The sequence below is a fragment of the Bipolaris maydis genome, assembly GCF_028858645.1.
Source record: "Bipolaris maydis strain C4 unplaced genomic scaffold PSV08scaffold_1, whole genome shotgun sequence".
Lineage (NCBI taxonomy): Eukaryota > Fungi > Ascomycota > Dothideomycetes > Pleosporales > Pleosporaceae > Bipolaris > Bipolaris maydis.
In genome coordinates, this window is record NW_027093857.1 from 2,990,019 (window position 1) to 3,006,444 (window position 16,426).

At 48.1% G+C, this 16,426-nt stretch overlaps 6 protein-coding genes across 6 annotated transcripts; 1 reads left to right on the forward strand and 5 right to left on the reverse strand.

Moving 5' to 3' along the window:
- Positions 1-7: 7 nt before the first annotated feature.
- On the reverse strand, positions 8-1,784 carry PSV08DRAFT_193714 (major facilitator superfamily domain-containing protein; the record flags this gene model as incomplete). The annotated part of the gene is made up of 3 exons (XM_014219915.1): positions 8-260; positions 315-1,509; positions 1,571-1,784. The coding sequence occupies 3 exons, from the start codon at positions 1,782-1,784 to the stop codon at positions 101-103; spliced, it is 1,569 nt and encodes a 522-aa protein (XP_014075390.1). The 3' UTR covers positions 8-100.
- A 1,288-nt stretch (positions 1,785-3,072) lies between these two features.
- On the reverse strand, positions 3,073-3,504 carry PSV08DRAFT_346607 (uncharacterized protein; the record flags this gene model as incomplete). The annotated part of the gene is made up of 1 exon (XM_014219916.1): positions 3,073-3,504. One exon carries the CDS (start codon positions 3,502-3,504, stop codon positions 3,073-3,075), a length of 432 nt encoding a protein of 143 aa, XP_014075391.1.
- A 919-nt stretch (positions 3,505-4,423) lies between these two features.
- Positions 4,424-5,269, reverse strand: PSV08DRAFT_168371 (uncharacterized protein; the record flags this gene model as incomplete). The annotated part of the gene is made up of 1 exon (XM_014219917.1): positions 4,424-5,269. One exon carries the CDS (start codon positions 5,267-5,269, stop codon positions 4,424-4,426), a length of 846 nt encoding a protein of 281 aa, XP_014075392.1.
- Positions 5,270-9,231: 3,962 nt separating this feature from the next.
- On the forward strand, positions 9,232-11,060 carry PSV08DRAFT_358375 (uncharacterized protein). Its single transcript, XM_014219918.2, has one exon. The coding sequence runs from the start codon at positions 9,368-9,370 to the stop codon at positions 10,919-10,921; it is 1,554 nt and encodes a 517-aa protein (XP_014075393.1). The 5' UTR covers positions 9,232-9,367; the 3' UTR covers positions 10,922-11,060.
- Positions 11,061-11,069: 9 nt separating this feature from the next.
- PSV08DRAFT_260114 (pfkB family carbohydrate kinase-domain-containing protein) lies at positions 11,070-12,815 on the reverse strand. Its single transcript, XM_014219919.2, has 3 exons — positions 12,535-12,815; positions 11,937-12,435; positions 11,070-11,879 (listed from the first exon to the last, which is right to left on the reverse strand). Exons 1-3 carry the CDS (start codon positions 12,789-12,791, stop codon positions 11,394-11,396), a joined length of 1,242 nt encoding a protein of 413 aa, XP_014075394.2. The 5' UTR covers positions 12,792-12,815; the 3' UTR covers positions 11,070-11,393.
- A 417-nt stretch (positions 12,816-13,232) lies between these two features.
- On the reverse strand, positions 13,233-16,157 carry PSV08DRAFT_376791 (uncharacterized protein). The gene is made up of 5 exons (XM_014219920.2): positions 15,500-16,157; positions 15,384-15,443; positions 15,138-15,332; positions 14,982-15,082; positions 13,233-14,872 (listed from the first exon to the last, which is right to left on the reverse strand). Exons 1-5 carry the CDS (start codon positions 16,134-16,136, stop codon positions 13,331-13,333), a joined length of 2,535 nt encoding a protein of 844 aa, XP_014075395.1. The 5' UTR covers positions 16,137-16,157; the 3' UTR covers positions 13,233-13,330.
- Between the last annotated feature and the right edge of the window lie 269 nt (positions 16,158-16,426).

Consider the following 16,426-nt stretch of genomic DNA (forward strand, 5'->3'; position numbering starts at 1 on the left):
TCGTCGCAGCAACAATATGAAGGATCATTCCAAAGCTTTGGCGGCTCCAGCTTTTCTTTGGCTACACGGTCCAATGCCCATAAAAGCGCTCAAACCCTGACTACAAAACATATCGAAAGTAAGGATTCTCTTTGTCAGTCAAGTCCATAAATGCCAGCTTATCACGCTCTGCTTCGTCAATAGGGATACTAACTCTCTTCTTGTTTTCGCGCTGAAGGACAAGATAGAGCACTACAGCTGCAACGATTGTGATGCAGTAACTACGTATCTCATTAGTTTCAAAAAGAGAAGCAGGTAACGACTAGTATACATACCAAATAATCAAGCCCGTCCACAGCTTTGGGTAATGTGCTGGCTTTTCTCGGCTATCAATCAACTGCGGTCCAACAATATTCCCCACACAATACGCGACAAAGATGGCGGCTGCCATGGCGCTCTTTTTAGTTGCTCCAGCCACGTTAGACATGCCAATAACAATGGTCTGGCTGACGACAGCGCCAAAAGTGCCAATGATGGAGTATCCTGCGACAGGGGTGGCGGCATGGTAGGTCCATTCTGCTCTCCAAATCATAGCACAGCCAGCGATGACAGGGAGGCAGTTTACAACGAGTAAAATGAGGCGGATATTTGGGATCCGTGAACTGAGGTAACCGCACAGCAAGATGGTAATGAGGCACAACCCGCCGAGGGGAAATTGCCAGAGGATCGATTCGAGTGTCGACCAGCCGAATGTACTGACAATCAGCGGACCAAACCCAGACACTGCACCGTTAACCGTGTACGCCGAAGCCATAAGGATAAATACGAGCCAAATTTTGATATCCAGTGCTGCTTCTTTGAGCTGACCAGGTTTGATCTTCTGGCAACGCACACCAGTCGCGCCTTTGCGCAGACGCTCAACAGCTACAACACGCTCTGCAGGCGAGAGAAACCATGCCGAAGCACACGAGTTGGGAATTAAAAAGCACCAGATACCGAAGAGGAAAGTCAAACAGCCCGCTAAAAGGTAGATGTACTGCCAGCGTTTCAAGTCCCCAGCAGTAATTTGTGCAAAGCCATAGTTGAGTGCACCTCCGATGATCGTAAAGAGGCCTGTAGAACTAAACCACCAGCTCTGTCGTATAGCCTGTTCCTGTTGCGTATAGTAGCTAGATACTATCGTCATGAAACCAGTTGGTATGATACTCTCAACGAAACCGAGAAAGAAGCGCTGCGCATAAAGCCCTTTGTACGTGGTGACGGCTGCGGTAAGCATACAGACCAGAGCCCAGAGCATAACGACGCCACCCAGTATGCGGCCGAGATTGAAGCGCTGTAGAGCAAAAGTCATGGGGTAAAGACCTGCTAGCATGCCAAAGTAGAACAGGGATGTCGCCCATGACAGACGGGATGTGTTTGTCGTAGGTGGCCTCGTGCTGGTGTCTGTGATGCTGAGTGAGAGGTCCTTTGTCATGCCGAAGAGGACTGCGGAGCCCAAGATGGCTTTGTCGTAGTACACCAGTCCATATCCTAGGCTTTGAGTTAATCAGACGATCCAAACGGCTCGTAGGTTACCGGCTGTGAGAAATACCGACAATCATAGCGGGTATTAAGAACCAGTCTACTTTTTTCAAGACTCTAGCCTCAATGTCTGGGTCGATTTCCTGCGCATGTTCCCCTACAAGGCCAATTGCTAAGTCTTTCTCATGCGATACCGTCGCGTTTGCGCCTAACTCTGCGTCTTGGCCAGTTGCCGGAGGCCCGCCTATGTGCTCCGCGGCTGCATTGTGAGTATGAGCCGTCATCCTTGACGAGCAGCTGGGAGACCAGAATTTCCAAACAGACTTTTAGGGAGGAGTAGAATCCAAGGTGGAAAAGATGGAAATCAGCTTCGCAAATTCTTATGTGTCACTCGATTATACACACGGCTTGAACATGCACGGGATGCCAACTCGAAGCTAGCGCCATATCAACCATGCCAAACCTATCGCAAGCGATGTCGCAATCCGAGCAGCAAATCCAGAGCTTAGTACCCTCGTTCAAGCGAACTTGGGAAGCACGGTTATCCATACAGTCATGTCATTGGTGCAATGGCTAAATATGCCGCGTGAAGTGGCTGGTATCGAGGAAGCATAGCAGAGGGGGAGGAAGAAGCTAGTGCCAAACTAGGTATAGCACAGATCGTGACATAATCATGAAGAAAAACCTTTCGGTGCGAAACAGCTCCGCCCTCCTACCAATCAACCTTCTAGCTACAAGGCACCCTCACCATCGGCCGTGGGGTGTCTTTGCACACGCATCGCAACGCGCCTACTGTCTTTCAACCCATCATTCATCGAATTTATGAATATGAAAGAAAGAAGGCTCTCGATGCGCAAAGCCTTGTAGTACCCAAATCCCAGTCTCTTGCCTCGCTCAATCCGCTGTTCCATTTGGCGGATTTCGAGCTGGATACATACATGTTCACTCTCTCTCTCTATCTTTCTTCGAAAATAGAGACGTGTCATGTGCGTACGAGACAAGACTAAATGCGACGATTTTTGAGTACGGAACCGCCTGATTCCATGTGTCGGACCTCCGTAATTTATCTGTCGGGACATACGCTTTGTAAAAAAAAAAAAAGAATGCAAAATTTCAATGCCTGTGGGCGACGTGAATCGCAACCAAAACGCAACATCACTGAGGATTCGCCGAAGAGACGATAAGAGAGCAAATTCAGAGAACCCAGATCATTTGGATTTTTGACTACAAGGGTGGTACAAAGTGAGTGCAGAGCCGAAAAGAGATGGGATGAAGGAAGATTCAGATTGGATTATAACTAGGTAGCTTACGACGAAGCAATACTTAAAGCTCCTGACCTATAGACCAACATCATGGCTGCGATGAATACCAATGATAGTAGGCACTCGTGGTAGACGGATGTTATCGTGAAAGAGGGCAGCGTGCGTTCATGTTTCTTGGGAGGATCAGGTTCGACTGGGTTGAATGTCACTAGGTTGACTAGGTTTAGAGAAGCAGACTCGTAGTAAAAGAAAATAGGTTTCAACGGCTTCCTTATAGGCAAGGGTAGGTGTGGGCAACACGAGCTTAAATCTACAAGCTTTCAAGCCTACAGTGGCCGTGGTTAAAGGGGTAGTTATCCGGAATGGAGATTTTGATGTATGTAGTAAGTAGAACAATAGACGCCGCTGGCGAGAGGTGTATGCGTTCCGAACTGGTATTGTTGAGGTATAGAGCATGGTCATTGGAGTCAAAATAAAGGGCAAAATGATCCTTAGCAACCCCATCTAGATGTGGTAATTGGTAATCACTAGCTCGTGAGGCACCGAATGTAAAGGAGCGGCGTCCTGCGATAGCATCGAAGGACAGTCCAATAATGCGGCGTCTGATAGCTGGTGTGACATCAATATCATTGTGTCCGATGATATACGGAAGGTTTCGCCAAACTGTTGTCGTAGCGGCTGCAATTTTTGATAGTAGGATAAGAAGAGCGAATGCTTGCCTAAGAGAATATGCTGAAGCCATGTTGACGATGAAGAAGTGCTAGAGCAAGTTTATATAGCGTACTAAAACATATGTCGCGAATATATGACACAGTTTAACAGCTGAAAAAAATACAAGAGGGCTCAGACAAAGTTTCTTCGGCTCTATCTACCGCTATGAAGCCCTTTTAGTCGCGTTCAGGTGAAGTGCGCGCTAAACGGATACCTATACGAGGAGGCGCCACTGATGGGCTCGTGCTAATTGCTATGCCGACCTCTGGGTGTGTAGGGCGCGGGGGCAAGTCTAAAAGATCACCCAAAGTCAGACTAGCTGGACTATGGCAAACGTTGAGGATAGCCTTATATAAGCTTTCAAGGGAGCCATGACGAAATCTTTTAAATTAGAGTCCTTGCGGGTTCTATAGCTGCTTATCCCACAGATAAGAGGCCTAGGCTAACCTTAGCTCTATATCTCAGCCTTTTCTCCAGCGTAGTAGCGGACTAATTATTGGTGCTATGTCGGCCATACTACCAAGATAAAGTGAGTTTGTCCGTAGCATAATAAATAACGTATAAGGTGTTATAAAAAACGGATAACGGGCATCCGAAGAGGCTTGAATGCAATACACGGGGATTGGATACAGCGGAGAGTTAAGTTAAAAATCACAGGAGAGATATCGTAATTAATGCCCAACTAGCCATCCCAGATCTTCGAATAGTGATGGAGCCTTCTGACAACCCCGTTGAACTCAAACTACTTAGTCCGACATAGTATGTGCAACAAATACAAGTAGGATGCCCCTCTTAGCAACACTCACACTTGCTACTAGCGAAACGGGAACCAAACCAGAAGATTAGTATAGTTCTTGGTCATTACTGGTCCACTTGTGTTCGATGATAACTGCGTCTGCGGTGCGATGGTTGCATAAGAGTATGCAGACGTATCGGCGTAGTTTACAGCACTATTGATTGATTTTAACTCCAAAATCTAGGCCCATTTGAGCTGCATCGACAGTGGCGTGGTGTTTGCTAACGTTGTCTCCACAGGATGCTCTGGCCTTGTTCTGAGAATGGAATTCGAATGTGTCATCGTAAAGCCCAACATCACTCCACTTCTGGTCAAGTCTCGCCTTGGCGATGGGCCCATTAGCCCTAATTATTTTGGCGAAGATGCTTTCGCTCCCCATTTCCGACAGTTTGATCTCGTGAGGTTCCGTTCCAGCAGCGCTAGTGTTGTCTCTTCCAGAGCGGGTATAAATAACCAAATCTTCCTCTACTTGCTTCAAGAGGAAATGCCCGTTGAGCTTGTGATCACGATACTCATCGGGTAACCAGAGCAGTCTTTCAGCTCGGTCTATGGACATGAATTTGTGCTCGATATGGTACGATTGGTCTTCTTCCTCGTCGTAGAGGAGCATGTCGCATACTAGTGGGGCAAGTGGGTTGAATTCCAGACGCATACCAGGTATGCCCTTGATAAATGCTCGTAAACGCTCTATGATATCCAAAGAAGCCTCGTGGTTCGAGTCCTGAACAGCAAGCAAGCTATAGGCCGTCTGATCTGGACCTGGTATATCCCAGCCGTGGTATTCGACTCCGTTGGTAGGATTGACATAGACGGTCTTTCGGAGCGAAGCTCCAACGATTCGTATGAGAGCCTCGTAGAGATAAGTCTCGCTCACTGCATATAGTGCCAAAACATCACTGAATACGAGCTCCTCTGTGGAAGACAGTTGAGACCGGACATATATCATTGCATTTTCCATAGTCCGTTTCAATGTCCTGTAGATTCCACGCCAACTACGCATGGGTACAATGCAAATATATTGCGAAAATGTACAGACTATGACTAAATAGAATTGTACCCATTGATTGGCCCTAGGGGGCTACTGCCAGCCTTGGAGTCGAATCGAAAGATTTGTAGCGGCTTGGAGGTTTGGTCGTCTCGTTTTTTCGCAACCATTCCAATGCAGCTGTTAGATCATTGAAAGGGAAATCGCTTGGTGGATTTACGATCAGCCCACCATCCACATTGCCATATTTAGGGCCTGTGCCTTTAGTTATAGTTAGTAGTGGAGATATTATATAACTATTAAAAATAATAGGTAGTTAACTAGTTAGATAGTTAATAGTTGTATATTAGCTAAACTATTGCACGCACTAACTATATCTAGTAACATCTTAGCATAGCTGTGACCAATAATAGTAGGAGTTCTTGGGACTAACCTTATCACAGCTCTTCATGCGCCGCACACCATTAAACCAATTGCAGTAGTTATGCAGTTAAATTTGTAATAACAAGGTGAGGGTATGGGGCCAGCCCCCGAGCAAAAATGATGCAAATGACATGTTCTACTGAATTGTAAATGCATGTTAGTACAACCAGTCGTGTCGGGACCCAAAAATAAGTGCTCCCATCCAGAGTCGAACTAGAGATCTTCGCATTGCAAGATGGTACAAGTGCGACGCGTTACCACTGCGCCATAGGAGCAACTTAAATCTAGTAATATAGATAAAAAATTTTCAAAATTGAAAATATATAATAGGCGTCGTACTCAACTTAGCCCCACCGTTAAATCGCACATCCTCTACGAGCTTCTTATCACTGTTTCCACGAGGCGACAAGGGTGTGTCCCACCACGAACGGGTGCTTCCTAGCTAAGTGATTATGAATAAAAAATAGATTGACTTATCGTTTCTAGATTGCTACAACTACTCTTCATTGTGAAAACCTGCCCTTGCTGCCCTACAAGTTTCCTAGAGCCCATTTAAAGGTAAGAGCAAACACATTCTTTCGCATTCTTTCACATTCGTGCACAGTTTCAAGCATGCCATATAAACACGTTCACGCCAGCTTCCACATATGTCCATGTCGTCACTATCCTTCAACCCTCCTTCCTACGACCAATATTCAAATTCGACCTAGATTCTTTATCCCCTAGAATGTCGAACAAGGGTAAACACTATAAGACACGCTCAGCTCCTGAGTGTCCCGAGCCAACTATGCAGGGTCAGGACGATATAATCTCCTTGCATACCATCGCGACCGACTATACACAAACCCAACTATCATGTTTACCAGCGGCTTCAGATACATTATCTAAGACTAAACATTCTAACCTACTTGGCTCGTATATGCCTCTCTTCGTCTTAGAAAGCCAAGAATAGCTATTGCTTTATGAGCTCATACGGCGCTCTTAGCCAGAACGTATACTCACAGAACTCACCCGCTATATTTAGGCTGGTAGACAACTTACATGGTTCCGACAAGTTGTACCAGAGCTAAGACCGGGTGTCGAAAGTGACGCTAAATGGTTGCCGGCCGCTCACGAGATGCTGTGGGACGAATATCTAAGAATGCGACACCAAGAATACTGCGAAAAGATAAATAAACTAAACTAGCAGATTACATGCTTACCTTCAGATAAGTATGGACTGAGACGAAACTGGTCATTTATTATTACGATTTTGCAACCGGCAAGCTATAGAATGGCTGTTGCACTGGATGAAGCCTCTTGTCTACTCGGAAGGAGTGACTGTCTATTGTTGACCCCTGACGGAGAGTGGGCTCGGGCCCGAACTAGCAATACTAAATCGCTTTAGACCTACGTCGTTGTTCTACAAGCTCTACAGGACAAGATTCTTAGTCTAGTTATCGATGATTTAGCTTAAAAGCTTGAGTGTTTTAACGCTAAAGTTATCGAGAACGCAAGACACTATCTTGATATAGCACTTGATGGGGACAATAATGAACTTGACTAGTGGATGTACAACTTGAAGGTAGCGCTACAAAATTTGCGGGTAGTTGTGATCATTGAGAAGGGCGAGCATGATCGTGGTAAAGACAAGAGTAGGGTGGGGTTAGGGAGTGGGTAGAAGCACGATTTGAGAAAGAGAAAACGTCAATTTACTACACGATGAGCTACGAGAAGGCCAACCTAGGCTACTTAGAAATTAAAAGCTAAGAAGCAGAGTGAAGTAGGATCCTGACCGAATGCGCTAGACGGAAATGTGAAAATGGTTGAGATGATACTTATACATCTACGTATACTATGAAAAAGTAGGCTATTTATGCGTAGCACTTTCTAGATAAAACAAATACCCTAGCAATAGTAACGGTATAAATCTTTTTGTATGGCACAAAATGTGTTATCTTTACGATAAGTTGATGTGCTTGATAACCTAGCGTTTTTGCTTTATTGGCGCATGGCTCTACAACTATCGCGGGGCTTTTTGCTACCTTGACATATAAATAGAATCTAAACTCGTATTTACTACTTTAATTGTTAGTTGCACTATAACAATATCTGTTGCTATTTACATATCCCTTGCCTTGGTTATTGACAAGACGATTTAGTAACGGCTTAGATTCGCATGAAATGTTTTTAAATTCCTAGATAGTTATAACTAGAGAAGTTTCTTCTTAGTGAGCTTGATTATATTGGAATTATCCCGAGTAAAAACAAGCAGCGCTTGCCTTTGATCGTGTATGCCCAGTAAAGAGGTTAGTATATGTAGAGCATGTCACTAATGAGACAACTAAGCTTATTCAACCCTGTTTGATTTCAATTTGTTATGATCCATCCAATCTGTAACACTTTCACTAGCCTACTTCTTTCACATTATAGTGAAACTCGCCCTAGAGAGCGTTTTTGCTTTTCAGAACTGATCTAAATTGACTCAGGCCTAGTAGCTCACTTTTCACGAACTATTCACTTTGTACCACCATCTCGGGAACTGCTGATCTTCGCATGGCTGTACATGGTACAAGTGCGACGCGTTAACACTGCGCCAACCCAGCATGGTGATTTTGTGAACACAGCGACTTCACAAAATTAACGTCTTAATAGTCTCAGAAATTTGGTACCTAAAATTTGCAAACTAGCAAAAGCTTGGGTGGCTCGTTTGCATCCTGTCTTCTAGCTGCATTATGACCCCATCCAATCTCAATCCGATAAAAACGTAGATGTCTTCCCGTTGAAATACAAGTAGGGCACATCTCATCCTCATAGCACTACACATTCTCAAACTCATTGAAACCCCCAATATACTGTATTGTCGGGCAATCCATAAGTTCAATTGATCACACATTACTGTAATCACAAGGTATATGCATCTGTCGGGAAAACAGACTTGTTGCATAATCCTCTGGGAACAAGTCCTTAAAATGGACTTCCTTGCCACAAAGACGGAGTGGGAAAAGTGAAGCATTTCGTTACCCTTGGTATTTGCACAGAAGATGACATCGGTACATGCTTTGGTGGGGACGTTGTGTATCTGTGGCTATTTGCAACTATTGGATTGGATGTGGCGTTCGTTGGAATTCAAAACCTAAGTCTATTCGTATTGAAAGCAGGCGAGTGTTTGAGAGCATTACAATCCGTTGATAATGCCTGCAATACGAGACGTTCTCCATTGCCAGTTGTGTATATTGCGTTCTGTTTAATGCAGGCGGTCCAAACTTCAGTACAGCCAGTTTGAACCTCCGGACCATGGTAGAGGCGACGACGACCCATGACGAAATCAAAAAACATTTTTCATTTTAGAGTGCAAATCTACTTCTCAAACTAGAAACTAGGGCTGGATCAGCCCGACATTTTTATTTGGGCGAATCGATAACCTAGGTTGTCAATACCTTGCGTGACAAGAGTCGGGGATTAGCCTCACCTTTGGGTTCTGTAGTACGTAGTTGGTGGGCTGAAGCTACGACCACCTCGATGTACATCATCGCCGCGAAGAACAGGCAACGTATAAACTTACGCTTTCACCCACTATACACCCCACCACATCACATCACAGTCCTTTCAGATTTCGCACCCCGTGTACTCGGAATTTGTCTCCCATATCCCACAAGCGCGAGTTTTGAACCAAGCCTTGGACTAGTTTAGAAGGTCGCCGACGCCAGGATGGCGGATACCGGCGTGGACATCGGATCACTCTCGCCAGACCAACAAGCTGCACTTCAGCAATACACTGCTGTCACAGATCAAGCAGTCGAAGCCGCGATACCACTCCTCCAGCGAGCGCAGTGGAACGTCAACATTGCCGTCACGCGCTTCTTCGATGGCGAACCTACCGAAGATCCCGTTGCCGTCGCCGCCGCACAACAACCCCCACGAGATACCCGGCGGCAAGAAACACTGTTGAATGGCTTCGGAGCGCCTCGGTCGTCAACAAGTAGTGGAAGGAGACCAATGATAGAGCCAGCACCAAGGGTCGTCCCGCAACCAGAAAGCCAGGTCACCACTCAAGTTCCACTGGTCCTCGCAATCTTTTTCGCGCCCTTCTCGCTCGTGTACTCTTTATTCTCAAAGAGTTTCCGGTTACTAGGATGGATATTTCCTTTCCTACCTCGTGTATGGGGAAGGCTTACAGCCAGTAATATCAACACGCCTGCGTCGCAACGCAGCACAAGCGGGCGCCGGCCCTTGAACCCACGAGACACGGCTGCCCGATTTATCCGCGAATTCGAGGAGGAATATGGAAGCCACAACCTGCCGTTCTTTGAGAGCGGATATGCTCAAGCCTTCGACCTGGCAAAGAAGAACCTCCAATTCCTCATGGTCGTACTCATCAGCCCGGAGCACGACGAGACATCCTCCTTCATTCGCGATACGCTTCTTGCGCCTGAAGTCGTCGAGTTTGTACGAAATCCCGATAACAACATAATTCTCTGGGCAGGCAATGTCCAGGATTCCGAAGCATACCAAGTCTCCGCTGCGCTCTCATGCACAAAGTTCCCATTTACGGGATTGATTGTACACACACCACAGGTATCTTCGACCGCCATGGGCATCGCTACCCGGGTCACAGGGCCCACGCCCCCTCAGCAATACGTTGCCAAGCTGCGCACTGCAATGCAGCAGCATACCGAGCCACTGAACCGCGTGCGCAGCCAACGCGCAGAACAGCAGGCCACGCGCAGTATCAGAGAGCAGCAGAATAGCGCATACGAGCGTTCGCTTGCCGCTGACCGCGAAAAAGCGCGCAAAAAGAAGGAGGAGGCAGAGCGCAAAGCAAGAGAAGAAAAGGAAGCCCTCGAGCGCGAACAAGCCATTGAGCGCTACGCCCAGAACCTCGAGCAATGGCGCAAGTGGCGCGCAGCTTCCATACCTCCCGAACCCGATACCAGCGAAACTAATGTGGTGAGAATCAGTCTGCGCATGCCTGATGCTCAACGTGTAGTGCGCAAGTTTGCAGCAGATGCGGATATTGAGGAACTCTATGCTTTCGTGGAATGCTATGACATCTTGCAGTCTGGAAACGAAGCTGGAGAAAAGGTTGAAGAGCCAAAGGATTTCGAGCATGAGTACAAGTTCCAGCTTGTGTCGCCCATGCCGAGAGAAGTTTACGATTTGAAGGCTGGGGGCTCGATCAAGCAGCGCATTGGGCGGAGTGGTAATCTCATCGTTGAGCGTACAGACCTGGAAGAAGAAGATGACGATGACAACGAGGAATAGGACGCCTAATGTATCCAACGAGGCATGGTGTGGCGTTTTATCACTTGATCATTTAGCGTGGAGACTTGGATGAATGGTATCTGAAGAGCAGCGACGACCCGTTGTTAATGCTGTACATGAATCACACAATCATACATTTCATAATTGCACAAGAGTAGAATATCTCTATGATAATGCAGCAACCTCAGTCAATCATTGACTGGCTCATCTTATTTTCTTCGTTATCTAGCAGCTTAACCGCTGAGGGTATCTATCTTTGGCTGTTGAAAGGCCATGTTTTACTTTTATAATCGCCCTACGCCAAAATAAACACGTCGTCACGATGCAATGACAATACCGAGATCCAGATGCCCCGCCATGTGGGTGCCTGGAGACGGCAAGCACGCCTCCACGTTGTGGTGGCATGCTACTTTTCTCTCTCGTAGATTGTTGAAATACACGAGCTTCCACGCTCACATTATGTGAAAAACGCTTAGCCGCTGTAAGTCTGCTTGGGCTGCGGGTACGAGGGGCCGAGCTCCTGAATGCTAAGTTTCGCAAGCCACTGGCCCATGTCAATGGCCTTCTCAAGAGGCTTGCCCTGGACAATACCAGCGACGAAACCACCAGCGAATGCATCACCGGCACCGTTGGTATCGTTAATCTTGTCGCTGCTGATGGCATGCACAGCAACCTCTTTGATTTCAGGCTCACCGCCCTCCTTGGCAGTGACAGCGATGGTGGGGTCAGTGCCTTGAGTGAAGACGACTGTCCTTGGCCTGTTGGTGTTCTTCTTGGGCAGGCTAGCAATCTTCTTTGCAATCTCCTTAACATCCTTGGTCTCAAAGCCGTGGGACTCAGCGAACGCTGCGGCTTCGGTCTCATTGCCGATCAGGATGTCGACGTATGGGATGACCTCATCGAGAGGATCCTTGAAGAATTGTGAGATGAATGGAGCGGAGAGGTTAAGGATGAATTGCTATGAAATAGTCAGTATTCGGAACTTTTATCAGGCCGATCAAAAACATGTCCGTACCTTGTTTTTGGATGCAGCCTCCTCGGCAAGCGCCTTGATGGCGGGTACGCAGACGGTCAAGTGGAAGCCACCAACGTAGAAGACCTTGGCGTTTTCAACCTGCTTCCAGATGTGGTCCTGCTTCAGGTGCTCAAGCTTGTAGTTGTTGGCAGCAGCGAGGTCGGTGCATAGTGAGCGGTTGTGGCCAGTGATGACAACACCGCAGCGACCGGTGGGGGTCTTCTCGTCGTAGAGGTACTCGGTCTTGACACCAGCGTCGGCAGAGATCTTCTCGAGAGTCTCACCGTACTTGTCCTTGCCAATACAACCAATGTAGACGACTGAGTTGGGCTCAAGGACGTATGCAGCACCTCGGGCAGTGTTCTGCGCAGCACCACCGGCGATGAGGACGGCCTTGTAGTTCTGGATCAAGTCCTCGTACAATCCCATGTGCTTCTCTGGGTCGGCGAGGATAGCATCGTTGGCTTTGAGGCCATACTTGTCGAGAAGAGCTTGGTCACTGTGAGCTGTCAATGCAAGCTCATTGCGGTGCTCTTCCACTCCGATAACTGGGATGTATCATGGCAACAAGCTGTCGGGGGGAGGGTGTCCGACTTACCCAACGCCCTGTATATCCAGGAGCGGGTTCTCAAGGCACAGTAGCTCGTAGTTTCCAGGCATTTTTGTGGTTGTTGCTATGGTTGCTGTTTTTCTTAGGAAAGGCGATTGTTGAAGTCGTAGCGGGGAGAAAGTGCTTAATGTGGGGCGGAGTTTCGGACATTGAGGGATTTGAGGGACAGCAAATCTCGCGCTAAGTCGTGCTAAATTCGCCGAGCCCCACGGCGCGATACTGGCGAGACAGTGCCGACCAAGCATCCTTGATTATAGGTTCGTTGTGCGTAAGGAAAGGAAGAAGATATGGTCTTGGGCTTCAGCAGTGGTGAGGGATGTGAGTATATTTGCATACGCCTGCCAGGTTATGCTTTACCGTCGTTATTATCACGCCGTCACGTTCTAGTTACCAAATATCAGACCACCATCTCTAGTACTTTGCATTAGCGGCCAAGGTTCCACCCAGTGGTCATTCCGACAAGGAATGAGATTTTTAAAAACGTCTGATTGTGTTGTGAATAATCTGTGTCTGACCTGTTTCCTACTCTTCCATCCCTCGATACAACACTGCGTAGCTCGTGCAAAAAAAACCCCCCCAACATCCTAATCCCTAATAACAAGCTCCTGGCCCGTTATGACACATACACTCATTCTCTTTGAAGAAGCCTGTAAGCTACCAACAATCTCAATTATGACAATGTCATCTTGTATGGATGCTTGCCCCTAACACCCGTACTGGGACAGATTGCAGATGGCCTACGTTGGTAGCGAGACTATCCGAGTGAACTGGACCTGGTGAAATCCTATTTCCGCCCCGCCCGTACTAAATCCTGGAATGCTGATTCTAGTGCTCGTTTCACTTCTCGGTAGCTCACAATCAACACGTTTTGCTCGTCCCTGCTGATTAGTCCTATTCTCTCATCTGTACCAGCATCCAGCTTGTTAAGACAGTCCAGGATATGCGCCAGATCCGTAACGGGATGTCCGTTTGCATCCACTTGGTGGAAAACGTAATCGCGGAAGAGTTTTAAATAATACCGCTCGCCAGTTTCGGCCCACACCGACGATGGATTTGTACCACTGTTCCCTGGCATGTTTTGGGACGCGTCTAGCTCTGGCCGCTCATTGATCATATTGAGCTTGATCAACAGGCGGACCAATCGTGATGATTCCAACTCTCTACCAAGATGGACCGTGAGGCTGTCCTGGGCATGAAGCTCACTATCAAAAACAGATGCAAACTGATCGGCAATCCCACCAAGGAAAGTGTCAATGTCCTTTTGCAGAGGTGCTGGAGAGGTGGGAGATGATGGCGTTCCAGCTGGTGGCTGGGGGTTGAGCAGCCATTGAACACATTCCTTGAGGCGGGCCGTATAACTTCTTGTAATATAGTCCATAGACTTCTGCATCTGTAAGTGAGCTGTTGGGTTGCTATTCGCAATGCAAAGTATCAACCGTCCAAGTTGAACAAAGTCGTCTGCCTGAAGTTCAGGCACAGATCGCGCATTATCAAACTGAACAATATCCATGATGCCACAGGCATTTAACCGTATCCGGTTCTTTGATGTGAGTAGGATTTTCGAAGGCGTAATCAACCTTGCAGCCAATCCTGACCCATGTATGGCCTTCAACGCTGACGCAATTTGGACAGTGTAACCCCATAAAACCTGCTCTGGTACATGCGATGATGTTGGCTGTCTTCCATGAAATCGCTGCACGGGCTTGAAATGCTCATCGGCAAGTGATTTGGAATTTGGGTGGTAGTCTGTGACGAGGATCAAGGAACTATCGCCGAAGGCTCGAGTGGTAAACGCTTCATGGATAGTAACGACATTGCCATTCAAAACACGTTTCCATGGCTGAGCAGAGCGAATAGCAGTCTCACTCGTCAGTCGAAAGTTTTCGAGACGGCGCAGTGCGTACGTTTTTCCGTCTTTGCTGGATACAGCTCTGTATATCCAGCTAGCATATCCGAAAGGTACAGTGTTTTTCTGAGGTGACATGTCCAAGCAAAACAACGAATGAAACTGCTCAATGACCGGCAGAGTACTGTTTGGGGCAATCTGGCGTGCGACCTCTGCCTTCTTCTGCAACTCTTCTCGCAGCGCATCGGGTATGAAAAAGTCATGAGCAGTGCGCTGGTAAGCAAGCAAGCCGGTAGGCTGAGGTCCTACCGGCCAGTACAAGTGATAGGCTGGATTCTGGAAAGCATTGGCGTTCTGAAAGTACGTCGCCGAAGCATCTTGTGCGTAAGGGTTGATGGTAGCAGCCTGGTGGCTTGGGCCACCCAGTGTGGATATGCTGGTGGGCGTACTAAACGGATCGTAGCCAAGATTAGGATCGACCTGGACTGATTGTAAGTCGAGATCCTCGTTCAAGCCAGATGGGTGCTAGGCACGCCATGTCAAATCATTCTGAGGATAAAGAACCAAATATAATGAAAGCCCCACGCACCATCTGCTGACCGTCAAAGGACTGTGGAACGAATTCTTGAAACTCTTGCGAATGCCAATCAATTGCGGGCTCTTTTGCATGCACGCGCGGGGTGGTGACAGCTAAAAGAAATCAGCATGCGAATGACAGGACAGCTGACTACTGTTCAAAACTCACTGGAACGTTGTGATTTAGGTGTAAAGACGGCGGCATTAGCTGCCTTGGGGGAGATGGCAGCACTGCGAGGCGAAGGTGTCACGGATCCATTCGTGTTTGCTTGCAACGGAGTGAAAGATGGTGAGTCAACATTGAACCTCTTTTTGGTGTTCTCATTCTGATTCAGTTTGAGGTTGTCGTGTATGTACGGACAGGCTAGACAGGGTCACTATAGGCACTTTGGCAGATGCGGTCACGGGCACTTACTATTCTCGTACCGACAGTGACCGTAGATGGTGACATTGCGGCAGAGAGTGTTCTTCGCTTCTGCACAGGGCCAGTCAGATTCAGTGTCAGAGCATACATGTGGGGCTGGCTCATACCGCGACCCTTGGGGCGAGGAGAGACAACTCCCCTCCGCGAATCTCCCGAAGGACCTCCAAAGGCTGTTGCCATGAATCGCGTCTGGCTCGACGATGGGTTGTTTGTAGCAATATAAGGTTGTTGGCGTATCTTGGACGCGCTCTGGGGGGACGAGGCGGCGCTGTGCGTGGGCTCTGCTGGCTGTGACGTGGGGGGTTTGCGGTCAGACCCGGTATCGTCTGATGAGCCTCCTCCCTTACTCCATCTGCCGCCCGACTTGTTCGACTGCTTCCGCCTGTTGCTGCGCACCTGTTTCTGGGGCGTGATAGGGGCGTTGCGCCCTTGGGGATTGGGTAGCGAATCCCGCGACGATGACGACGTCACTTCGGAAAAAGATTCGGTGGTAGAGGAGCCAGAGCTTGCAATAACTGTGGCATGTGGGTGGCCCCTAGGAATGGGAAAATATGCAGGCTGATTGGGCGATGTGGAAGAATGCGGCGCGCCTTTGGTTGGCGGCGACGCAGGCTGAATGGTGGGCAACCTGCTACCCTTTTGGTGGATGCTTCCTGCGAGGCCATTAGAGAGCGAGTCCATCAACGACGTGAAGCTATACAGGGCGGATGGCTCCCGGAAATCTCCAGGGCCGCCAGCAGACATGGCGGGCGAGATGTTCGCGATAGCGGAGTGGCATGGAGCGGGACAGCACAGCGACAAGTGGGTGAGTACCTTTCGGAATTGCGGGCTATGAGCCACCCCCAACGAGTCCAGCGTCGTCCTGAAGGAGCAGCAGCCGCTTCTCCATCAGCAGGCACAGTCCAAGAAAACAAGGCAAACCAGCGAAGCAGGCGCGCTCGAGTGTGAAGGTGCGATGGCTGAAACCCTGCAGCGCTTCTACGCCTTGCTTGCATGCCGCTGTTTGCCCTGTTTGCACCTTCGCTGCTTAGTCA

What these genes read in the sequence shown, in the direction of transcription:
- PSV08DRAFT_376791 (XM_014219920.2), bottom strand. Translation starts at nt 16,136, where the DNA reads ATGTCTGCTGGCGGCCCTGGAGATTTCCGGGAGCCATCCGCCCTGTAT. An exon ending in TCCTCGCCCCAAGGGTCGCG is followed by an intron (nt 15,444 to 15,499) that starts GTATGAGCCAGC and finishes GGCCCTGTGCAG; the next exon opens with AAGCGAAGAACACTCTCTGC. An exon ending in CCTTTGACGGTCAGCAGATG is followed by an intron (nt 14,873 to 14,981) that starts GTGCGTGGGGCT and finishes CAATCAGTCCAG; the next exon opens with GTCGATCCTAATCTTGGCTA.
- PSV08DRAFT_358375 (XM_014219918.2), top strand. Translation starts at nt 9,368, where the DNA reads ATGGCGGATACCGGCGTGGACATCGGATCACTCTCGCCAGACCAACAA.
- PSV08DRAFT_260114 (XM_014219919.2), bottom strand. Translation starts at nt 12,791, where the DNA reads ATGCTTGGTCGGCACTGTCTCGCCAGTATCGCGCCGTGGGGCTCGGCG. An exon ending in CTGGATATACAGGGCGTTGG is followed by an intron (nt 12,436 to 12,534) that starts GTAAGTCGGACA and finishes GACAGCTCACAG; the next exon opens with TGACCAAGCTCTTCTCGACA. An exon ending in AGGCTGCATCCAAAAACAAG is followed by an intron (nt 11,880 to 11,936) that starts GTACGGACATGT and finishes ACTATTTCATAG; the next exon opens with CAATTCATCCTTAACCTCTC.